Source organism: Phodopus roborovskii, unplaced genomic scaffold, assembly GCF_943737965.1.
Source record: "Phodopus roborovskii unplaced genomic scaffold, PHOROB, whole genome shotgun sequence".
Taxonomy (NCBI): Eukaryota; Metazoa; Chordata; class Mammalia; order Rodentia; family Cricetidae; genus Phodopus; species Phodopus roborovskii.
In genome coordinates, this window is record NW_026125281.1 from 10,477,510 (window position 1) to 10,503,744 (window position 26,235).

Consider the following 26,235-nt stretch of genomic DNA (forward strand, 5'->3'; position numbering starts at 1 on the left):
AACATGGGATTTCTAGAATAATAACAGTTCTATGAGAATGAAGTGGATTCAACTTCATGTCTTCAGACCTGTACCCACTGATCCATCATGCACACCCAAAGATTTTAACTTCAAATACCCTTAAATTGTGAACTTTAGTGTTACCTCTGCCACATACTTTGTGGATTTTCCAAGTCCAGAAAAGCCCACACCTGACCATCTTTGTTTTTGAAGTTGGTGTATGAATCAATTTTCTTACTCTTTATTCTGGTTTACTTTCCACAGCACCACACAGTATGACATAATCAGCTGTTGACTGTCTATGGAAGGAAATAATCACAGGCTTTGTGCATTAAACATCAAAATCAATCTGAACTGTACGAAAGGAAAACTAAAGAGAAAGAGAACTTAGCTTTAATATTTAAAGTTTGATTCCAAGTTGTAAGATTACTATTGATTTTATTAATATTTACATTTGAATAAAACTCATTTAACTGCATCTACAATATTTATGGAGTTTATTATTGTTTTTAATTAGATAGCTCAGCTTTAAAAGAAATGATTGTTTTCAAGGCTTGATGAACCTGTTTACTGATTTCCTACTAAGGTCTATCAACTCATTTAAAAAAAATTGTCAAACAACTATTGCAAAGCCTAATTAGGATGACTACATAATATAAAGTTATATAGTTTCTACAGAGTGAGTGCCAGGACAGTCTCCAAGAAATACAGAGAAACCCTGCCTCAAATACACACACACACACACACACACACACACACACACAAAAGTTATATAGGCCTATTAAACTCAGTTTTTGTTTACACTTACATAATAAATGTGCAATTATAATCACTCTAATAATCATTTTGATTTGCATTTCCCTGATGGGTAAAGGTGTTGAACATTTCTTTTAGTGTTTCCATGGCATTTGAGATTCTTTGGTTGAGAATTCTCTGTTTTGGTCTGTATACCATTTTTTAAATGGATTATTTGATCTGTTGATATCTAGTTTATTGAGTTTTTTATATATGTTTGATATCAGCCCTGTGTCAGATGTGGAATTGGTAAAGATTTTTCCCATTCTGTAGGCTCCCATTTTATTCTACTGGCAGTGTCCTTTGCCTTACAGAAGCTTTTCCATTCCATGAGGTCCCTTTTGGTAATCGTGGATCTTAGTGTCTACACTATTGATGTTCTATTCAGAAAGTTGTCTCCTGTGCCAATGTGTTCAGGGCTATTCCCCACTACTATAAGGTTCAGGGTTAGTGGATTCAAATTGAGGTCTTTGATCCATTTGGACTTGAGTTTTGTGCATGGTGATGGATATGGATTTATTTACATTCTTCTACATGCCAGCATCCAGTTACACCAGCACCATTTGTTTAAGATGGTCTCCTTTTTCCCTGATATAATTTTGGCTTCTTTGTCAAACATTTGGTGTCCATAAGTGTATGGATTTATGTTTGGGTCTTTGATTCGGTTCCATTGATTCACCTGTCTATTTTTATGCCAATATCATGCTGTCTTTATTAATATAGCTATAAAATTCTATCTTATACCTGTAAGAATGGCTAAGATTAAAACACAAATGACAACTTATGGCAGAGAGAATGTAGAGTAAGGGAGGAACACTCCCCCATCACTAGTGGGAGTGAAAACTTGTACAGACACTTTGGAAATCAATATGGCGATTTCTCAGAAAATTGGGAATCAACCTACCTCAAGATCCACATGTATCATTCTTGGGCATATACCCAAAGAATGCTTAGTCATACCACAAGGACACTTGGTTAACTCTGTTCATAGCAGCTTTATTTGTAATAGCCAGGACATGAAAACAACTTATAAGTCCCTTGAGCAAGGAATGAATAAAGAAAATGTGGTACTTTTACATAGTGGAGTGTTACTTAGATGTGAAAAACGATGACATCAGAAAATTGGAAAGCAAATGGATGAAACTAGGGGAAAATCATCTTTAGTGGGGTAACTCAGACACAGAAAGGCAAACATGGTATGTACTCACTCATGGGTGGATATTAGCTGCAAAGTGAAGGGTAACCATTCTGCAATCCACAGGCAAGGGAGGTTAGGTAACAAGGAGGACCCAAGGTGAGACACACCAATCTCCCTGAGAAGGAGAAATAGAGGACATCTCCCAGTAGACAGGGGGTGAGTGGGGATGGGAACTTGGGGGATTTGGTTGAGGATGGATGGAGGGTGAGAGTACTAAAAGAAACTACTGGAAGGGGGGGCATTTCAGAGTCAGGAAGAAACCTTATGCAAGAAACCACAAATTTACAAGGATGACCCCAGCTAAGACTCCTAGCAAGAGTGGATATGTAGCCTGAACTGGCCATCCTCTGTAATCAGGTTGGTGACTGCCCTAATTGTCATCAGAGAGTCTTTGTTCAGTAACTGATAGAAACAGATGCAAAGACCCACAACCAAACATTGGGCTGAGCTCAGAGAAGCCTACTGAAGAAAGGAAAGGAGAATTGTAGGAGCCAGAGAGGTCAAGGACATCACAAGAAAACCCACAGAAACAACTAACCTGGTTCATGGGAACTCACAGAGTCTGAACCAACAACCAGGGAGCCTTCATGGAACCAAGCTAACCCCATAGACACACACAACAGTTGTGTAGCTTGGTCTACTTATGAATCTCTTAACAATGGAAGCAGGAGCTGTCCCTAACACTTTGGCTGGATCTTGGGAACCTATTCCACACACTGGATCACCTTGCCCAGCCTTAATATACGGGGAAGTGCTTAGTTTTTAGAACAACTTGATATGCCATGCGTTTTTGATACCCTTGGGAGGCCTGCCCATTTCTGAACAGAAACAGAGAAGGAGTGGATTGGGGAAGGTAGAAGAGAGGGGGGAAACAGTGGTCAGGATGCAAAATAAATAAAATAAGAACTGTAAATGTGCAAGGGTGCATATGTTTTTCTAATAACTGGCTGGGCAAACTATAGATGTTCATAGGAAGCTATGAACGAACGTGGAAAGTTCTCACTCATTCTCTAACATCTCCCCTCCCCTTTCCGTGCTTACTTGGATTCTTTCATGTATTTCTTAGACTCTCTTACTCACTAATTTAAGAGTTCAGGAAAGAAGAGCCAGGAAAATATCTTTCTTTACATTTATACATCATTGTGAATGCAACATTGAAAGATCCACAGATCCAAAGACCATCAAGGTCCATGATCTTAACATTAGTGATTTGCCATTGTTGTCAGGTCCCCTGAAACTGAAGTTATAGATAGCTGCCATGTGAGTTCTGGGAATTGAACCTGGGTCATCTAATGCTCTTAACCATCTCTCCAGCCCATAAAGAAAATAGTTAATTTAAGGAATGTTGTTTTTAATAAAAGCTCCAAGAAAATATTTTAGGTAAAGTTTCTGTCAATAAGACTTCCAAGGTTTGGTTTACCATTGGCTTAACTGTCTAGTCTAGTGGTGATTGTCTAATTTGTTACATATCTACTGTTTATGATAAAAGGAAAAGTTGTGTATGGTTTGAGTATTGCAATAATGACCACTAAAACAAGATGTTTGTTTCCTTTCCTTTCTTTTTCTTTTCTTTTCTACAGGAAAGGCCAAGTTAGATCAGGGGACCAATAATAAAAACAGACTAGCTACAATTTTTCTTGTGAATAAGCTCTATTTATCATGGGCCTAGTGACAGCTCACACCTCCTACATTCATGCAACAGATATTTATTGAAAATAGCTACCTGCCAGACTTGGCGAGAAAAGAAAAGAAAATGGATGAAATAAAGCTTGAAAACAAATTTTCTGTGAGTAGTTTATAATATCACTATGCTTTAAATCTCAATGTATAAGAATATAATGTTATAGCATGTGTATTACTATTTAATGAGAATGGCTAATTCTGCAATTATACACTAGAACCTTGAAGACTTTCTCTCCAGGATTTCTTATCCATTCAGAAGCTACGTGAGCCCCAGCACAAATTCAGGAATCCTGTCTTGAAACTCCAGACAGGGGAAATACAGTTTGCAATCTGAGTCATGATTCCTTTTTCTACGTGTGATTGCTACATACTTGCAATGTTTCTGAAGCAATTGGGACATTGCCAGGACTCTGTCACCTTTTCAATCCACAAGGGGCATTTCACCTCATATTTTAAATACAGAGTGATGTGAGGCTGAGGTGGCCACTTAGGACATAAGGACAAAATATTTGAGAAAGTTTCACATGGACTGAGCAAGGGATACAACTAGGGTTGAGAAATCCAGGGGAGTAAGAGCTCACTGAAGTGACGGAGAGAAGAGAGGCACTAAACATTTGCAATAAACAGCTCTGGACATCATTATGAATACATGGAAGCAAGGTGGAAGTTGACATTCCTCCATTTTGCATTTAAGGATTAAAGAGATACCAAAGAATAAAGATAAAGGCCCACTGAGTTTCATAAGCCTGGCGTTAGGAACCACGCGGCCTCCATTGACAGGTGAAATGGATCTGGCATTTCCCAGGAGGGAAATTGACTTTCAGAAATGGCTTGCCTCTGCTTCCAGGCACTTCAGCTATTTCAATAATTTAAGGTTATTTCTCATGGAAATGGAATCAATTTTCTCTAAACCTAAAGCACATTAATGAGTATTCTGAACTTTTTCCCCTTAAGCCAAGTGGTAAGTGAGAGCCAAGCAACCTTGAAAGCTATTACGTTAAAGAAAACAACATATTCTCTCCTTGAGGAAAAAATACCTATTGGTTGACAGTAAAATTGACCATAGGAAATGCAAAGTTCCGGTGGCTATGATGTGCAGAGAAAGCCCTTTGGTGGCAATCAATCTGCCAGCTTTTCATTCATTAACATTTAAATGCATTCATCCCTGTCTCTTAACTCCTGCCTCCCACCCATGATGATTTGTACCCCAGCTTCCTTGACTGGCCTGTTTTCTGTTTGAACTTGTGCTTCTTATAGTGCTGTGACCCAGAACGGTAATAAAGATGAATGTGCTTTATCTAACAAACATGGTCTCATGCCTCCACATTGCTCTATCTCAGGACACAGATGCTTAAGAGAGATATCCAGTTACCATTCTGGGAGCCAGAGTCTGAGTAAAGTGAGTTATATATAAGGGTCTTTAAGTGCGATGTTACCATAGGTTCATATATTTGAATGTTTGGTTCCTAGGCGATGGACTGTTTGGGAAGGACTAGGAGGTGTGGCCATATTGGGGTGGGTGTGTGTTACTGTGGGTAGGATTTGAAGATTCAAAAGCCTATGCCAGGACCAGTTTGACTCTCTCCCTACCTGCTGCCTGCAGATCCTGATGTAAGCTTTTAGCTACTGCTCCAGCACCAGACCTGCCAGCCACCATGATCCCTTCCATGCTGGTCATGGACTGACTGACCCTCTGAAACTGTAAGCAAGCCACCAATTAAATTAAATTGGTGATTTCCAACCTGTGGGCTGAGGCCATGGAGGAAAAACCTATACTTCCAATGGTTTGAGGAAACCCCAACTGTAAATTTGGAGCCTGTCCTGGAACTCACTCTGTAGACCAGGCTCACCTCGTACTCACAGTGCCGGCTTCTGCCTCCTGAGTGCTGCTGGGTTTAAAGATGTGCACCACCAATGCCCGGCTTATACCTCGTGATCTCTATCCCCTTAATTGTCCCCTTCCTGCCTCATAATTTCATCTTCATAGCATGCTAGATTCCCCCTCATCCAACTCCTAACCCATGCCCAGTGTTACAGCTGGTATTTACTTACAGCTTCAAACCTTGAAGTTATTTCTCCACTTTGTGTCAGAACAAAGTAATGGAGCTTACTTAAATAACAAAGAAAAAAAATGAGAACACAACCCGAGGTGTGATACCCAGAGGCAGAATCCTTGTATACTATATGTCCGCCCAAGTTCTAGTGCAAGACTGCCCAGTGGAGGAAGGGAGACTTCAAGAACAAAACCTCAACAACACTAATTTCTTGTTTTAGAGTTCTTACTACAGTTTTGTTTGTTTAATCTTTATCTTGGTGGATATATGCTTGTGTGTTGGTGCACGTGAGCTTTCATGCTCCTTTCAAATGTGTGTGGGGGTCAGAGGACAATTTGAGGGAAGCTTTTCCTTCTGCCTGTGGTCCCCCAGGAGAACTGAACTCGGATTGTCAGGCAGGGGCAAGCATCTCCACTCTGTAAGTCCGCCTTAAGTTTTAAACAGAGTAAATCATTACTTCTTTTTAATGAGTCTAATTATGTATTTTAGGACACATTATGGAATGAAACTCTAGGTTTTTTTTTTTTTTCAATCATTAGGCTGCCTAACCATTTTCTTTATAAAATGAACAAATGTGTGTGCTTAGGTTTATTCCCCTTTCTCATTCATTGACTACTAACACAGATTCACCAAGGAAGTCCACCTCACCTCCCTGCCGGGCTAGAGCTGCTCTCTTCGCTCTCCCATGGGTCGTTCTTACTCCTTGGAATCGGGGGCTGCAGCATCTCAGCAGCCAGAGGATCAGCATCATTTTCCGCTCGGCCAATCCACTCCCCAATCACTCGGGGTCTCAGAAGAGAAGAGTTGAAAGCCACTGTTTCCTGTAGGCACAAAGATAAAAAGTACTGCTTTAGATTACCTTTTCTTCTTAACAGGTAACAGGAAGATCGCATTGTCTGATGTTTGCCTAACTAGAACCAAAATGCCCCTCACCCCCGTTTCAAGCTCAATTCAAGCCTTCTTCAGTGATTTAGGCTAATTCCTGAATCCACTGCCATTAACTATCAAGGAGTGAAATCTTGGGTTGGATTCCCAGGGCTGCATGTGTCCTCAGAAAGGAAGAGTAGGACCAGCATCCTTGGTGGAGGGACAGAGGCTGCAAGGGCTATAGTGTCCAAGGCTGTTGTGCCACAATGGGGAAAGGCAAGTTATCTATCGCTCTGGAAGGAATGAATGACCACCGCGGGAAGACACAACTGTGAGGATGTAAGGTGGGAGGCATTGTGGGATGCACTGTGATGCATTCTAGACTTTCAGGGAAGCGGTAGAAACAGGAAACAGGAAAATACCCATGACAAGTAGATGGGTAAGTGGAAAACATGTTGGTCTCTTCCTGCACTTGAGGTGAGGCAACTCATTCAATTCACCAGTTTGCTATGATGTAGCCCAGGGAACATTGATGGAGAATGTGAATATATGTAACTACCAGAAATGCTCTGTGTGAAAATGTCATTGTAAAGAAATACCGATCTGATCAAATTTTAGCCTGAACCCTCGTGGACTTATAGTCATCTTTTGATTCATAATTCAGTATTCAATCACTAGTTTTTACTAAGGCTTAGTATGTGCCAAGAACTGTCTGCTGTGCTGGGGAAAGTAATATCAATAAGGAACAGCCTTTTATAATTATTTTTATCTAAAAGAAGAGACTGTAGATGATTTTAATATCTTGTCTTGGCCTTTCCTTATCTTTTCAATATTCTGTAGTCAATATGTACTGTGTGGTAGGTACATGGAATGTCCTGATTCGAGAAACACATTTTGCTCAAATCTCCTTTCCTGAAAACTTTCACTATTAAGAGAATTTTAAACAATTTTTTCAAAAATTCAGACCTGCTATTCTGTACCTTTGTAATTCACAAAATAGCATGCAATTGTATTGCTGTGTAATATATACAGTATTTAAATACACAGACGTAATAAAAACACATATTTAAAGCAATACATAATAGCCTAGATACTAGCTTAAAAAATCATCAACACCATATAAAATGTGACTTAGAATACCTTTTAACGACATTTCCTTCAGTGACAGGAAAAACCTAGGCATTTATTAAATGTTATTTGCACAATGGGCTGAACAAACAGATTTTCATTGCTATTGGTTCACAGGAGCATAAGAACGGATAAAAAGAAAGTCACAAGTGACTGCAGGGACAGTCATAAAGAGATGAGATAGGACTGAAGACTTAGCAGGATGAAAGAGAACAGAACAGCAGAGATTCAGAAAAACCCTTTGGTTGCTCACTGGGCAGGCAAATGAAGACAGACATGCTGTCGGGAAGTGAGCATGCAGAGGGTGTCAATGGCTTGATATTTGGGATGGCCACCTCCAGCTGGCAGAGAAATTTAGTGAGAAATAGCTGGCCATCCAGACAACTGGGAGAGCCATACACAGGGTCAGGACTGTTGGGAAGCCACTGTTCCACAGGGTTAAAAATAGGACTTGATGGCCTGCCCTTTTCTGAACGCACAAAGCTCTTTCTTTGGTAATATTGGTGAACTGATGGAAGGGACGAGTACTACTTCTTTAAAAAAAATTGTCATTGAAAATTCTTGATTCTTGGACGTAGTCTGTTCATGTGCAATAGATTGAAGAAACAGATTTTTTTTTTTAGTGTATTTCGTTTAGATTGGGTTAAGCTCATAACATATTTCTGTGTATATATCTTTCTAAAAGTGTTTTAATAAACCATTAATTAAACTATTCTTAATAGAAAATAATCACAACAGCAAATAAAAATTAAATATATTTAAACAGAGGGAGAGGAGGAATGGGAGGTGTGTGTAACCATGCAGCCTTGGCTGTAGACCAGGTTGGCCTAAACTCACAGAGGTTTGCCTGCCTCTGCCTCTGCTTCCCACAAGCTGGGATTATAGGTGGGTGCCATCACATCTAATGACAATGTACACTAATAACAAAAAAACTCTTGAAACATTCTTTTTACATCCCAATATATATCTCACTTAAAAACTTGAAGAACGATCTTTGTAAATGTGAATTCTTTAGAAACATAAAATCATATGTCCCCCTCCTTTCCAGAACTGAGGGCTTCAAACAGTGTCTAACTTCAACAGCAGAATCATTCCTTGTCAAAAAGACCCCCAGGGTCAGAGGTGGACTTGGCTTTGCTCATTAGCAACAGTGTACACATCCAGGAAGTAGCTGTGCCACACCTTATCTACCTTTCCAGGAACACACTCTCTGAAGTCTAGCCAACAATTCCTTCAACTGTTCTTACAAGCTGGGCTCTTGCCAGGCTTATGACTTTAAAAGTCCTCCAAAGTCCGTTTGACAGAGACTTTGTCTCCAGTACCCTGGGTCATAGGAGCGTGCTCCTGAAGTGGATATCGGAACCTTGGTCTCCTCTCTCCAGTCCCAAAACACCATGAAGGACACGTCTCACCCCTCTACCTACCCTCCATCCCAAAGCTCTGTCTTTCCATGGGTCCAAGAAGTGGGGTCAAGGGACCATCAACTAAACTCTTCTGACCCTACAGCCAAAATAAACAATGGGCATCTGAAAATGGGCATTTGTTTTTTTTTTTTTTTAAATGTGAAATCTCTACAGAGTTCTGAATTATGATTAGAACAAGAAGTGGACGGTACCCAGTGAGAGTATAAAACAGGAAACAGAACTCTGTGCTTAGTCTGTTTGATTTCCTATTGAGGCAATAATCGTCAAAGTAGGAATTAGTGTAGCTTCAGAGCGGATACACAAAGGGTCAGTTTTATCACTGCAAACGTTATAACAACAAAACCCGAAAACGTCCCCTAAAACTGGGTTTGAGATAAAGTGGAGTTTTTTTGTGGATGAGAGATTCTTTTAAGAGGAGAGCTTTGACTCCCAGTTCCTATAAAGACCAGAAGCAGTGAGAAGCGCAGAGGAGACCTTTAAGCTGCTTTTGTTCTAATTTGCTATGAGAGGGTAAGGGGTGAGTCATTAGGCTGTGGGGGGGGGGTCTTGGATACTCAAGGCAGCGGAGCTGTGTGAAAATGGGAACAATGATTCTGAGGCCCGTAAGAGCTTAGGGTTTGTCACAGTCAGAGTGTGGAAGACTGACAATGAGGGTCCTTGCCACGCGGAAGCTTCAAGGGCTGATGAAAACTGGGCAGTAAATCCTTACACGAAGCCCACTAAATGTTTGACTTGATCACAATCCGATACACCTACAAATGACGGACCAATTCAAATACTAAGCCTGAGTTGGAAATGAAGCGCAGAGCTGAGAGAATGCCCACCCCCCTAGCTTTTACTCTCCTTGGTTTCCCAGCAGAGAATAGGTACGACATCTTGTTTTAGAACATAACGGAATTTATTTGCGCACAATTTTTTTTTCCCTCTAAAACTTCAAGTCACATTCACTGAAGGAACAAACAAAAAACAAAACAAAAAACTTAAAACATTCTATGTTTTCCTAGTCACCCTGTTAGGTCATCGTATGGATAATACAAAGGAAAATCACTTTGATTGTTTGCTTTAATACTAAAAAGCTGTGGCTGTCAAGTTACGTTATTACATTTTTATCTCCTCTGTTTGCGTATACTTTACATAGCATCAGCTACAAATGGAATACAAGCACCCATGACGGCTCCAGTTTATGCCACAGTAAGAAGGTTCACTCTGGGAAGTTATTTGAAAACAAACATGCCATTGTTTTTCTGATTTTCGTTTCTTCACATTTATTCAGTGCAGATCCACCACGCCTTACTGAGCACATTCACATGAAGCAACTGGAGAAGGGAGGGGAAAGGAGAATTTTGAAGACCAACAATAAAGTGAATAAGCTGGGCTGGGGGTGGGTGGAATCAATTGTCAGAACTCACATCCAGTCCCTTACACTATTTGCTTACAAACATTTTGCAAAGAATTGGACTCTGTGGTCATGTACCCTTAGCATTTGCATATGTGTACAAAAGCCTGACGGCTCAGTGGTAACTTTTCTTGTCTCAGTCAGGTCTAGTCCACTCCCCTCTATTCATTTTGTTTTTGTTTTTGGGCTTTATTTTACAGTATTTATGGCCTTATTTTTAATCTATTCATATTTATTTATTTATTGAGGTAGTGTCTCACTATAAGATCTGGCTGTCCTAGAACTTGCTATATATGTCAGGCTGGCCTCAAACACACTGTGCCTCCAGAGTGTTTGGCTTAAAAGCATGAACCACTATAATCACCTTAACTGCCTCTTTAAATAGATCTAATTCTTTGACATTTCACTTCATTTTCAGATGAATTTTGGCTTTCTTGTACATCTTTCATTATAATTTCTGCTTGGTCAACAGATGCCCTAACTCTAGCTAGTTGAATAACTATTACAGCCGTTGAACAAATTTCTACATTATATTTATTCACATAGTCTGAGTTTTCTGAAAATACCTCATTTTCCAAATAGCCAACAATACTAGATAAAATAAAATAAGATGGTTTCAAATGCAAAGTTCAGGAAATGGAGCTCTGAGGAATGGTGGGAACGTTTTACAAAGGAAAAGTTCCCTGTCCAGGAAGTAAATTGGGGTCTGATGGAGCATCTGACATCAGCCCTTCAGGAGCTGCCAAGAAACCAACAACCTTGGATGATAATGGTCCTTACTGTAGGGGACCAATCTGAATGACCCCAATCTTTAATCATGTGACTTTTGAGTATCTCAAATAAGGGTGAAATATATTTTCCTCGACATATGATTTGTGTAGACTGATGGTGAGGATAGAAATTATATAAGATTCAGGCAAGACCCAGCCACCCAGAAGCCTTTCATGTTAACTTTTGTTCTTCTGTATGTCCGGCATCACCATGAGAAAGACATGCCTCTGGTAGATTCTCCAGGGTCCTCGGGAGATATGTGACCAACTCTGATTCACCTCAGGCAAATGCACCTTACAGAACTTGAAAGACACGTGAGCCACCTCCAGACACACGAAGAGTTCAAATAGTCCCCTGGGGCAATTTCATACAGAAACAAGCGTAACTCAGCTTAATCCCAAAGAATCAAGAGAGAGAAGTGTGTTTTAAAATCAAGTTACTGTGAAAATTGTTACCTGCCGCCAAGTGAGAGGTAGTATTATTAAATAAAAGATTAAGTTACTTGCTATTAGGATATGTGATGGCAGGTGGAGAGGTTGAAAATGTACGAAAATTATAAGAAGCTGAGAAAATGGACATTGGTGCTCTGTGGCGAAGCTATCACCTAACAAGACAGAAATTACATCTAACAGACTTTCAAAACTGAATGGGGAAACCTTTGGAGAAAATATCATAATCGTCGTCAGTTTATGCCTCATTCCATGCACGTTGTTTCAAGAAGATGGACAGAGAAAATAACTGGCTGATTTGTAAGGCAAGTTTCAAGAAAATGTTGAGTGTGGCCAAACTTGTCACCACCAGCCTTTCCAGATGTTCAAAGGTCTTACAGGAACTGAAGTTCTTACCAGATGTTAGACTTAGGCCCTTTAGATAAGTAAAGCCTGAGGGTAAAGAAATACCACCGATATGGCTACCTGTCCCTTTATTAAAAATCTTTGAAAAGGAAAACAATGTTAATTAAAGGAGATGTTTCATAACACCTAGTGAAGTGCCAGTCATTATATCCATAAAGAAGAAACCATGGAAACAGCGGGGGCCCCATTTTCCTACAGTCAGGAAGCAAGTGGAGAAAGTTGTTTGCTGGCATCTTTCCCTACATTCTCCTATAGATCTTAAGACGAGAAGACAACTCCTACAGGGCAGAGCCAGGAACTACAGGGAAATCAGTTCCCACTGCCTGGACACAGGTAAGGAACCCACATCCCAGTGTGACACCGGTTTCTCAGCACACCTCAGCAATCCTAAAATGTTAATAAGGTTACCCCACACCAGCCCTATCATAGGATGGAAACACAGAACTAAAACTGGCATCATTCATATATATTTACTTTATCTGGAAACACTAAGAAATCTCAGAGAAAAATGGATATCACCACATGGAATTCTGATAAACTCATCAAATGTCAGCTAGACAAGTGAAGAGAATATTCACGGAGTGACTCAGCGGTGTGAAGATGCCAATTCTCCCACACACACCTAAGTAAAGCACGCTCTGAACCAAACCCACTACAGTAACAGGGAATTGGCGAACAAGCCAATGGGACCAAGCAAACGGTCCAGATGTGACCTGCTCAATAAATGATTCTAGGAGAGTTTTTCTCCATATGGGGGGAAATATACTTCAGACTTTTTGCCATACTGAACAATAATAATTTTGGCTCAAATACCTATTTGTGATTTTAAAAACTGAAGGATAAACTTTTAAGACAATTATTTTAATGGTTCCATGTGACAATGGATTTCTTAACAAAACGCTGATATTTTAGAAAATGGCAATTTTTCTGTTAACAGTAAACACAATTTAGAACATGATGGCAATGCTCAAAATAAAAGAACATACCTGGGAATCATGTAACACACAGAAGTCAGCATCTAGAACATATAATATAAACTCGGAGGAAAAAAAAATAACATGAGGCAGGCAGATCTCTTTGAGTTCAACGCCAGCCTGGTCTACAGAGTGAGTTCCAGGACAGCCAGGACTGTTTCACAGAGAAATCCTGCCTTGAAAAACAAAACAAAACAAACAAACAAAAACATGTAAAAAAAAAACTATGCAAAAATACTAGCTGGCATTGGGCCGTGTCAAACATGATAAGATTGTCAGTTAAGTTCATGAGGATTTTTTATTAAGATAGCAGAGGGCGCTGGAGAAAAAAAGCATTACACTGAACTGTTGGTAGAGTATAAGTTGACACAAACACTTATTCTTTAAAATATGCTGCCTAGTGAAGATGGAAAGGCCCAGCAGGTACAGGCTATGCTGCCCAAAAGTCCTTTCTAGTTCTGTACCTGAGCAATAGCAATGTTTACACAGGCAAGAAAATAGACACCCAGTTTTTGAAAGAAAAAAATGAAAACAAAAAAGATTTTTGGAATAAAACACCATTTGTATAAAAAAAATTAAGCCATAGATAAACAGAAAACATATTGTTAGAAAGGTGTGTGTGACTCTCGAATAGTGAGTGGTACATGCCTTTAATCCCAGCATTCGGGAGGCAGAGACAGTTGATCTCTGTGAGCTTGGGGCCAGCCTGGGCTACATGGAGGGTAGCAGAACCACCAGAGTTACATAGAGGGACCCTATCTCAACAAGAAACAAATAAATAAAGATGTGGCAAAGTAATGAGGAAAAAATATATAAATATAATTATACTTGAGCACAATATGAAGCTGTTACACAAGATTTCCTTCTGTGTCATAAATTACCCTTTATATATTGTAATGTATATTTGAATATTTTTGTAATATTTGACATTTGCTCATTGAAGTTTAATTAATTTTGACACTTTTCCCCCTTTGGCTCCCTTATTCATGCATCATATACTTTCTTTTATTCCACAGGTAAAACATAGATTAACTTGGGTGGGTATATATGCACCTGTCTTAGTGGATGAGGGGCCTTGTTATCTATACTTTGGTGTAACGATGAGAAAATATGTATGTATGCCTTCAATACATATGCTTAATGAATGGTGGCATGCTATAGGCACATTTCATCTCCTTGACTTTTTCATTTAACCAGATAGCTGGGGATCACTTCATAATAAATACTCTTACTCTTGTGGTCATGTAATCCTGTGTTAAATCAGTGTTCTAAATTTTTTCGGTACTATCTTAATGGATTCTTAGCTGTTTTCACTCTTCATCTTCTTAAGTAGCATGACGGTACATATCATGTGTGTAAGTCTCTTCACATGCTGCCAATGTGTCCTTTAAGTAAGCTTGTGGTTTGAATGAGTATGGCCCTGTTAGACACATATGTTTGAATACTTGGTCCCTAGTTGGTGGAACTATTTGGGATGGATTAGGAGGTGTGGCCTTGTTGGAAGAGATATGTCACTGGAGGCAGGGTTTGACTTCAAAATACTTGTGTTGTTCGTTCTCGATATGTCCTCTCTCCCTGGCTTGTGATTTCAATCCCGATATGAGCTGACAGCTCTTTCTGCAGCCTTGCCTTTGTTCCCTGTCACTGACTCTAACTCTCTGAAACCATAGGGCTAATGAAATGATTTATTTTATAAGCTGCTGTTGATTTGTCAAAGTGATAAAAAAAAAGTAACTCGCCATAGGAGTGACAACTTGATGAGCAGCTGCACCCAAGTGTTGAAGATATCGCGACATTCTCTTCATAGTGTCTGTACCACTTCAGAGTCCCACCAGCAATGTGTCCATGTGCCTATTTGCTGGAGCCTGCTCCAAAGATCATTCTGGGGAACTTTGTAAGTCTGATAGATATGCACTGATATTTATACTGTAACAGGACTAATCATTGTTTTACAAAGATATTTTCCAGCCAAGAAACTCCTCCTAGGGTTCATTTGTAGTAGAATTTATATACCTTAGTCTAATTTGTTAAGATATTTGTGTGTGTGTGTGTGTGTGTGTGTGTGTGTGTGTGTGTGTGTCTGCATGAGTGTATATATACACAACTGTGTACAGATAGGAGCCTAAGTAGGATTTAAGATCCCTTGGGGCTGGAGTTACAGGGGTGTGGGACTTGTCACTTGGGTACTGGGCTCTACACTCTTGTTCTTATAAACATGCATCAAATACTCTAAACTGCTGAATCCTTGCTTCAGTCGCTAGTCTTTGATTTCAGAACTCCCTGTACTTACAGATATACTTAAGCTTTGTTTGTTACTTAAATGTAAACTGCTTTTCCTTGAAAATGGTTTCCTGTTTTATCTTCAAGATACAGGGTTGAACAACCATACTAGCCAACATAAAATATACCTCATTATTTCCCCTAACATTATTACAGTTACCTGTTAACAATCAAACATACACCAGCATAACACATAAAACAGTTCTATGCCTTTATTTCCCTACTGCTGCTGATTTCACACAACACAATACATAAGAGATTCTGGAACATGAAAGGGAAGCAGGAAAAAAGATCATAGCAATTAATTTAGCTGTTAAAGGTTTGCTTACTTTTATCTTACATGTTTGTATGGGCAGCTACTTGTATGTGTGTATGCTATGTGTGTGCCTGGTGGCTGCAGAGGCCAGAAGAAAAGCGCCCTGCTGTGTGCCACACCCCTGCTCTGTGGCCCACCCTTGCTGTGTTCCACACATGCTCCTAGGTTTGCAACCTCTAGAAAGTTCATCAATTTCTTTGCATGTCAATTCTCACCTACGAAAGATTGACAGCATCTCGGTTCCCAGTTACATGGGATGATACAGGTAGATAAGTTAGAACCTCCTGTGGTGCATACCAAATGAGCCAGGTGAAATGGCATATAGTAGGTGAAGTGCTTGACCAGCATCGAGCATTATAGCAGGCACTAAATAGGACATTACCATAATTTATGTTCATCATCGAGATTATGCATCTGCCTAAATATTCACGGATGAGGGATTAATGTCCCACAGTAGCTCTGGTGGCTTTTCTGAAAGCTACTAAGTCCCTTTGCTGAGTGACAGCAGCGGGCAGGCCCGTCCTCTGCTTTGCTGTTAAAGATAGATCTCCAGTGGACATTTTCTGACTGAACGTTGCTTGTCTTTCCTGGCACATCTAGGTCTGTGCACGTTTTTCTGAGAACTACTACGGAAGTGGTGATCTTACAATGGAAAGGCCAGCTTTTGAAATTGTAATAATTGCACAGGACACAAAGCCAACACCTTGGCCATGTCCGTGGTGCCCCTCAGCTGTGTTGAATACATTTATATTGTGCAGCCCATCTCTCTACAAGCTAAGTTTGTGGAGAGACTTTTTTCATACTCTCAGTCAAAGTCTATATTCATTCAACAATTCCCCATCTTCCCAGAACCCAGTCCTTGTTGACAGCCATTGTACACCTGTTTCTACAAATGGGTCTGCTCAATACCACGTAGGGGAAGTCATTTAGTGCTTGTCTTCAGTGACTGGCTTATTTCACTTAGCACAAGTGCCTCAAACTAATAAACCAGTGTGTGTATATCCTTCCCCGATGAGCACTTGGGTTGCTCTTCGGTCCTGTTGAGCACTGCGGCTGGGAACAGGATATGGAAGCACCTCTCATGGACCTTGCTTTGCTTCTTTTAGATGTGTGTTTATAGGTGTGGTGTCTGTACCCCATGCCATCTTAATCCCTACTTACTAGTGAAATATCTTAAACCAGGTAATTTGCAAACAATAGAAATTTATTTTTCACCACTCTGTAGAAGCAGGATCTCTAAGAGCAAGTTTCCCTAAGTCACACTTTCCATTGTGTGGTGCTGAGTTTTGCTGCAATGTCACAGAAAAAAGGTGACAAGTACCTTGTCCTCACATGGGAGAGGACAAGGGAAGGTCCAAGCGGGCTCCAGAAACCCTCCGTCAGGGAAATAATGGCAGTGATTGGCACCTCATGACCCAGTCACTTAGAAACTTTGCTACTTGATATGGTGAGGTTTAATACTTTGAGTATTAAGTTTCAATGTGAAATTTGAAAGGACACAAACGTTAAAAACCACAGCATATGGTGAGCTTATTTTTAATTACTTGAAACTCTGCCAAACTTTTCCATAGTGGCTGTTTTGTTTCAAATTCCCACCCAAACTCTGGCATATGGTGATTTTACTTTTAATTACTTAAAGAGCTGCATACCTTCTTCCATAGTTCTAAGTCATATTCTTACCAACAATGATGGTGGGAATGTGACCCACATTGTCCTCCAAGCCTCTGCCTACTCTCAACACTGTGTCTGTGTGTTACCTGTAGTAGTGAGCTGAGGGGTGACTGCTCTGTGTGGCACTCGCTCTGTGGCCTTGTTTGGGGTTTTCCAGTGGCTAGTGACATTCTTCATCTATTCACATCACTCGCCCGATTTTAACCCAGTTGTTCACTTTGTGCTATTGGGCTCCTGGGGTTGTTCATGTATGTTGGAGGTTTCCACTGTCCAGGGGTGTGATTTCTTAAGGAGATGGGAGATAATCTCTTAGGTCAGGGCAGGAATGATTCCTCAACCAGCTCTTTTAGTTTGGTCCTATGAGTGGTGGTAACACTGGAGGGGTGGGGGGTTACACATTTTACTGTGTGGAGTGAAAGCTTGGAAACTTGGCACCACACCTGTGTGGGAGATCAGTGTTTTACTCAAGTTCTGCCCCCTTTGAAATGCTATCTCATACATATTTTGAAATATTTCACATTTTTGATCATTTAGCATATACAATTGTTTTCATGGGAAATTCATGGCTTTTTTTTATAGTTGTCATCTACAGGAGGGACAATGAATGAGCATCTATAAATTATAAATAAGTCCTGGCTGGGGGCAGGATGTGTAAAATGAGAGACACCAAGGATCAATCCACTGCTGATATATGGCGTTCCTCACAATTTCAGGCCTCTCTTCCAATGAGAAAACAAAAATACCCATAGAGTCTGCCAAGAAGGGCCATTTTCATGGAGTCACTATTTCCTCTAAGAAATGAGCCCATTTTCAAGGAAGGCTGGGATTAGAAGGGATGGTCAAAGACATGGAAACAAATCAAAATTACCACCTACAAGTGCCGTTTACTGCCTCCCTTCATAGCCTAGATACTATATATCTCCAGAATAGTGAAAAGAACAATTAAACCCAAAGTATGGATGTGAGGCATAAGATGGATGCTTAATTCTAATCTTGGAAATATGAGGTTAATTTGTCAGGTAGCAGGTGATCCAAGAAAAAACACCAACAGTATTCTGTGGTGATGTATTGTTGCCTGAAGATCAGAGTGCAAAGCCAGCCTCAGCCACAGAGGCCAGGCAGTGGTGGTGGACACCTCTAATCCCAGCACTTGGGAGACACAGGCAGATGGATCTGTTAGTTCAAGGGCACCCTGAACTACACGAAATTGATCCAGTCTATAAGAGAAACAGAGATCACAAAAAGGTGATCTCAGTACTTGGGATGCCACACCTTTAATCCCAGCACTAGAATATAAGGAATAGAAGGTGGTGGGAGTCAGGTGGTCTCATTTAGTCTGAGGAGAAGCAGAGGGATGCAATCCCAGGACAGGATCTCCCCTTCAGTCTGAGCATCGGTACAGGTGAGAACTCTCTAGTGGCTGATTACTTTGCTTCTCTGATCTTCAGGCAAGCTTTATTAGATCATAAACAAAATATCACCACAGGATTTTGCCCACGTGAGTTTCCTCTGCTGCCTAGTCTTAGGTAGAGTCCTAGCATCAGAGAGGGCTTCTGCCAAGGGAGACCTATAAATCATGAGGGATGTGTGAAAAGACAGAGAAGTTAGACGACCTTTAGCTTAGTTGCTAGAGTGCTTGACTGGCAAGAAGGGAGTCCTGGGTTTGATCTCGATACCAGTATTCCTAGGTCTAGGAAGGTAGATGTGGAAAGGTCAATGTCATACACAGCTCAACAGAATGAGTTCAAAGCCACACTTGGCTATTTGAGACTAAGTAGATGTACAGACAGACAGATAGACATGTAATCAGATTTCAGAGAGCACTCCTGAAGAGGAACAATTATCAGCCAAGCGTAACAGAGGCCTACCCCAGACACTTACGTCTACCATGTGACATTTGAAGCATTAAATAGTAATCAAAAGACTTTGGAAATCTTTTTCTCAGTAAATTACATATTAATTGGATAGAAAGGCGGGCAGACAGACAGTCCCACCGTCTGTCTCAGAGAGTGGCTGTGGGAGCAGGATAATGACTTCTCCGCGATGGCTAGCTCCTGACCCTTCAAACTTCTGAACACATTACATTACGTGACAAAAAGAACATCGGAAGATTAAATTTAAGGGCTTTGGATAGAAGCAGATCCAGTGGTTACCAGGCAGCCCCAACCTGAAGTTAGAGAGAGGGCAATCATGCCCGTTTCGGAGCTCTTCCTAGGGGACCTCACGCTGAAGAGTACCACTGGCATGCACAGGAAAAAGCAAGGAAAGAAAGTTCTCCTGGGCGAACTCGCCTCAGAGAGGCGATTCTGAGAACACCTGGACACTGAAACAAGGATACAGTTCCTATCCATTTCTAAATCATGGAAGAGCAGCATGGTCAATTTGTGCTGATGCAATGTAGGAGCTCCATAGAAATCTTATATATCCACACAGGAAGTGAACAAAAGCAGCAAATGAGTGAGGAGGGTATGGTGGAATTCACATCATTCTTTCATTTTAAGGAAAAATTATAGTTCTCGGAATTCACAAACCCTAAAAGTCACAGAGGAAAAAACAGGTAAAACGAAGTGACATTTGAATTGACTCAGGACAGTAAGACCAGCTAGTAAGACCACAGCGATAGCAGTCCAGTGCCAGATTGTCAAATTTCAGCCCTAACAGCACACACCAGGAACATCACACATACAACGGGGTATATTTAGAAATACGTGTGTATGTATGTATGTGTGTGTGTATGTGTGTGTGTGTATGTGTGTATGTGTGTGTATATGTATGCGTGTATGTGTGTATGTATGTATGTGTGTATGTGTGTGTATGTATGTGTGTATGTGTGTGTATGTATGTGTGTATGTGTGTGTATGTATGTGTGTGTATGTGTGTGTATGTATGTGTGTATGTGTGTGTATGTATGTATGTGTGTGTATGTGTGTGTATATATAATATATATACATACATGAAATAATTAGAGAAATAAAAGAGGCCATGAATTTCAGAGTGGGGAGGGATATAAGGAAGGGTTTTCAGGAAGAACGGGAAGGGAGAAATGATTATATTACACATCCTTTCCCTAAATAATGAAAGAAAGATGAAAGGAAGAAAGGAAGGAAGGAAGGAAGGAAGGAAGGAAGGAAGGAAGGAAGGAAGGAAGGAAGGAAGGAAAGAAGGAAGCCTTATATCTTGTATTCTTGTATTTACAGTTGCCTGGGATCTTTTTGGTCAGGGAAAGCAGGATTATGAGCCTTATGGCCACAAGGCGGCGCTGTGGGAAGGCGCTCCACTAGTGATTGATGCCTCACTTGGCTGGCACAGAACTCAGGCCTTCATGGAAACCCTGGGACCCTTTGCCACCCTTGAATATCAAATATGAATAGCATCAGGTTTTTGTTCACAGACATAAATATCTTTTCAAAAAGCGAAGTTACTTATGAGCATTGTTGGTGTCTCTTCCTCAGCTGAAGCCAATACAATAAGCTTTCACCAAATTTTCAGACAGATTACATAAATGGACAAAAAAATGAGCAGTGTCGTGCAGATGTGTGAATTGGACTCCCCTCCCCCTCCCCCTCCCCTGCCCTCCGCCCAGCAAGGGAAGAAAGTGTGTGGGAAAGGGTGTGCTGTGGAAGGAAGCTGGCTACATGTCAGGGCAGCTCTAGCCAAAGAAAGCCATTTCAGTAAAAGGAAAGGTTCGCAGGCCCAGAAGAAAAGGTACAGCAATGCCACTGTCACTCAGAGGACAGGAAGGGGGAGGTGGGCAAAGCCAGGGAAAGCCCCGTGCATGGCCAGGGTTTTGTTGTGCATGTGGAGGGAAATTAAAAAAATAAAACAAGAGGCAAGAATCTAGAAGGATGGACCACAGTATTTTTGTGCTTAAAATGAAGATAGATCAGAGGCAAGACATGAGAATACTGTTTTGCAAAACCTGAGTAAGTTTCACGGCTCAGGCAAGAGGGGAATGAGGGATGCAGAGGGAATCAGAAATGATGAGCAAAGCTAGGAGACCACACCTGGCTCTCAGTCCACTTGCTGTCCTACACAATCAATACCCTAGTAGTGCATAGTTATCCCAGGCAGCAATTCAACTAGCTGTAAAACACAGAATTAGCTACTGAAGAAAACCATGTCTAAGAATACATCTGAGTGCTCTCCCTCTCTCCTCTCTCTCTCTCTCTCTCTCTCTCTCTCTCTCTCTCTGTGTGTATGTAAAGCAGACATTTTAAAAAGAAAAATCAAAATCATAATAACCATTTGAGATACTTCTCTCTGGTACAAACAGTGCCATTTGTAGTAAGTACACTTTGCTATTTTTAAGCGTCAGGGGTCACGTGGTATGAATCTGTGCAATGACCATCAGTTATGGTCTCTTTCCATGTCTCCCTTTCCCAACCACATTTCTGATGCCATATTTCTTCCATCCAAAGAAGCTTGCATCTATTATATGAAGAAGCAGATATGAAAATCTAGCATCTTTCAGCTGTTCCCAGAAAAAAAAAGAGGTTTTTAAAATGTGAAGACCTCTTCCTCAGAAATATTTTATTTTGGAAAATTAATTACTTTTCATTGATATGTTATTTTTGGCAATGTAACAACTCTAGTTAATATTATTTAAAAATAGTAAATACATGAAATGTCATCAGTTTTAATTTCTCTCATGGCAAATATTACCAGAGAGAATGTGTGTGAGGTAGAGGTCTTTAGTGACTTCTGTAATACTGAGGAGCAGTAAAGGGATCCCGAGAGTAAAGGAAGTTAGAGCTTCGATCTAGGAAACTTCCAAATGTGTTGTTTTGCAGGAGAACCACCCGCGAGCATCAGCCATAAGAACATGCTTGACAGACAACCAAGATGAACACACCCATAGCGAACTCTTGGTGATAGCGGCACCTGAACATTTTCTCTTTCTCCAGTTTACCCAGTCACTGCGGTCCATGCAGAAGCCTAACTCTCTAAGACTCAGGACTCACTGTCCAGAGTCCGTGACAACCACAGCCACTTCAGGAATATTTCTATAGGTATTACTGTTGAAATGTTTTCAGTATATGTGTTCCCACTCATAATGCTTTCACCACCCTGACAACTGTTAGTACAGTTCAGCCCATCGCCACATTCCCTTGGCATCTTGGAGCTTTAAATCAATTGGACAACAATCATTAATGAGGAAGGGCAGGGGTAGAAAATGTCTAGTTCCTTCCATACAATTATCAACCATCATCACCATTACCATCATCACTATGGTTACTACCATCATCATCACCTCCATCACCATCATCAGACTACCATCACTCATTACCAACATTACCAATACCACCATCACCATGGTTATCACCATCATTGCCACCATCAACATCATCACCATCATCACAATTATTGCCATCAACATTGTAACCATACCATCATAATCATTGTCATCATCTAGATATGGCCAAATCCTAATAATATACATAGTGCTACTAGTCTTTCATTTATATATAATGATTTGGTGATTCTATTTAGTCTAAGCAAAATTTTTAGATGATAAATACTTCATGTAATATTTCTCCTTATGGATTATTAAAGTATTAAAATATTAACACCAAATAAACTATATTGGAGCATGCTTTGTATTTCAAAAAAGGCAATTTAGATGTGGATTTAAACATAAGTTCTGTGTTTGGTCATTAGGTACAGAGCTCAGCTTACCTTATCAAGTTCATCTGAAATGGCAATACCTGGGATTCAAAGAGATTTACAAGACAATTTTAGAATCAGTCTTTGATAACCTAATGCTACAAATAAAAAACAAATCTAGTCATACATCTAGCACATTTCCTATTCAATTTTGTTCCTTCCATTGGTTCTTTATAATAATAAGGTATGCCCTTCCTACTTATGAAAGCAAATTAAGAAATAAAGTCAAGGATGACAACAATGACCTGCTTGCGTTTCACAAAAGAAAGAAAGAAGAAAATGCAAACAAGTAGATGTCTCTTGCAGGCCCTCAGAGTCAGAGCCAACCTGCAAGACAACCTGTCAAACTCCTCCATTTTTTCTTTCTTTCTTTTTTTTTTTGTTGTCTTAAATGCAGTGTGTGTGCGTGTGTGTGCGTGCGTGTGTGTGTGTGTGTGTGTGTGTGTGTGTGTGTGTATGATTCCCAGGAATTCTCTTGGTGAGGGTCCTTTCTAAATACTAGAGCTCCTTGCTGAAATGTCTCTTCACTGAGCAGAAGTCCTTTCAGCTAACTCAGTGCAATATGTTTCTCTACATATCATTTCCTGGTGGCATTTCAATCTCATCCTTCCTGGTTTTTTCATTTTTATTCATTTTTTTTTCATGTGATGATAGTGTGCCATGTTAGAGTTAGGAAGAGTCTCCTTGCCTGGACACTGGGGTAGATGTGCCACCCCTCAGTTTGGGGATAGACAGCAGAAATAAGCCGGTGTCAAGTCTGAGGAAGAAGGACCAGGAGGCAAGAAAAAGTCTAAAGTGCAAGGGAGCAGAATGTCACCATGGGACTTGAAGTTCAAGTTCAGTAGAGCCTGAAGGACAAGCAGAAGCAGCTGAGCCACACAGGGAGGCAGGAAGAGTTGTAAGAGAGGAACCCGGCTCAGGAGAGTCCAAGTACCCAGCTTTTCCTCCCACAGAGATGCAGAATGACTTGCAGAAGGAGTACAGGGAGCTCTACCATTTCCTACACCAGCCCAGTGAGTCATTGCACACAAGGCAGAACAGCGTCCACGTCCACTTCATCTCAGTAACTGGCACTACTCACTTTTTGCAGACAAAACTAGAAAGGTAACACATATGAGAATGCATTCCTCATGGCAATATTCTGTGACATGCTTTTTAATAAAAAAAAAAAATATTGGTGAGGACAAGAGGAAAGCTTTGTGGTAAAATGTTTGCCGCACAAGTGTGAAGACCTTAGCACCTATTAAAAGAGTTAGATTGCATCTCTAACCCCAGCACTGGGAAAGATGAGTGAGGAGGCTATTGGGGCTTGCTGTCCAGCCATTCCAGCCCAACTGATGTGGCCCAAAGTCAATGACAGACCTTACTCAAAAACCAAGCAGAAACTCATTCAGAAAAGCAGCTGATGTTGGCCTCGGCCTCCTACACACACACACACACACACACACACACACACACACACACACAGAGAGAGAGAGACAGAGACAGAGACAGAGACAGAGACAGAGACAGAGACAGGGAGGGAGGGAAGAAATATTGGTTACTTATACTTTATTTGTTGCAGCTGAAGCTATGGCTTGTCAAGAAAGAACACTAGCTTCTTTTGCGTAGAACTGAGTTTGGTCCCCAGCATCCATGAGCTGGTTCATAACCATCTATGATTACATTTCCAGGGGATTTGCTGCCCTCTTCTGGCCTCTGTGGGTACTAGGCACACACATGGTGCTCATGGATACTTGCATGGAAAACTTTATCCATGAGCATAAAATAAAATCATTTGCCACTGCACTAAAAGACAGACTAGCAACTAGTTTAAGTATTCTGGTGGCGACTTCAGCATGACAGTGATTCAAAGACACTGTACAGTGAAGGAGAAAAATCTGCCAAGGAATAGTATGGAGCCTGTGTGCCACGGTGGAGAATGTGTCACCTTCAGGAGGAGACGACAGATCAGACATCGCACAGCTTTCTGGGCAATTATAAAGATTTATATCTGTCTAACATACATCACACAGTTGTGAGTGCTTGGTCTTTTAAAGATATATTGAATTACAAATGGTTACTGTAAATACTTCAAATTTTATGTAAATGAATGAACTCTGGGCATTCCACACAGACCACATTATGGTCTACAACACACTTAAAATGCATCATTCCAGATTATAAACTCTATTTTTACATTTAATAACAATTCTACAGAAATGTCCCTTTCCCATATTATTTCAAGATTAAGACTGAATACCTTTAAACATAAATATTTAAAAGTCTAAGTCTCCATATATGAGAAAGGAGAGAGAGATGCTACAAAGTAAAATTCTCATTCAGAATCACAAGTCTCGGCTTTCTGGAGTTAAATCACCTGTAGTTCAATTGCTAGGGATTCCTGAGTCTCTTGATCTTTTCAACTTGCTGCTCAGATGCATTGAACCTGAAGAAATAGTTTTCTGATCCAACTTTTAGAAAGCTATCAGTTAATCTGTGAACTTCTTCTACACCTCAGACCTGTGAACCCAGTTTTCATAAAGACAGCAGTGCATCACTCACCTAGCTTATCTAAAATGCAGACAATTACTACCGACAAGTCAGTGTTTAAAAAGTGCCTGTCATAGGCTGAGGGACATGGTAGTGGTGTAGTGGTGGCTGGCACTGTGAGCTTCTTCCCAGGCTTGGGAAATGTTCACAGTGGAGAAGAAAGGGAAGACATACTTGAGTTGAAGAAGTAAACGATCCATCATAAACTCAATCTGCCTAATGAAAACTTGCTTGAGAGAAAGGCCAATCTGATGACCATCCTTAATGGAAGTATTATCAGGTAGCCTTAACATTTACATATTTTGATGACGAGTAAGTATCATTCTGTTGGATATAATTCTCTTGAATTTCACTTTTCAGCATCAAAACACCTAGGGGATTTCTCAATTAATTTTTAATCAAAGCTCACACTGATTAAAAGCAGTTGTAGGAATTTTAATGAAACACTCCTCAGTAGAATCAGGAAGCACTGGCCTTGAGGGTGAGTGGTCAGATAGGGCCTAATAGATACCCACAGCTCTTCTCTAAGAAGGGGTTTGTAACTGTTTGTTGGGCTTTTCCTCAGCCATTTAAAGCTTACAGAGACTGGGGATCAGCATTATTAAACCAAACTGCATTATTTGATAAC

General features: G+C 40.5%; 1 protein-coding gene across 1 annotated transcript in view; it reads right to left on the reverse strand.

Annotated features, from left to right (window-relative positions):
- Nucleotides 1–26,235, reverse strand: part of CUNH8orf34 (chromosome unknown C8orf34 homolog) — a 315,486-nt gene that overhangs the window by 204,650 nt on the left and 84,601 nt on the right. The window contains exons 5-6 of the mRNA XM_051197032.1: nt 23,088–23,116; nt 6,379–6,551 (exon numbers count right to left, since the gene is read on the reverse strand). Of these exons, the coding sequence (XP_051052989.1) occupies nt 6,379–6,551; nt 23,088–23,116 (202 nt within the window). The remainder of the gene's footprint in view (nt 1–6,378; nt 6,552–23,087; nt 23,117–26,235) is intronic.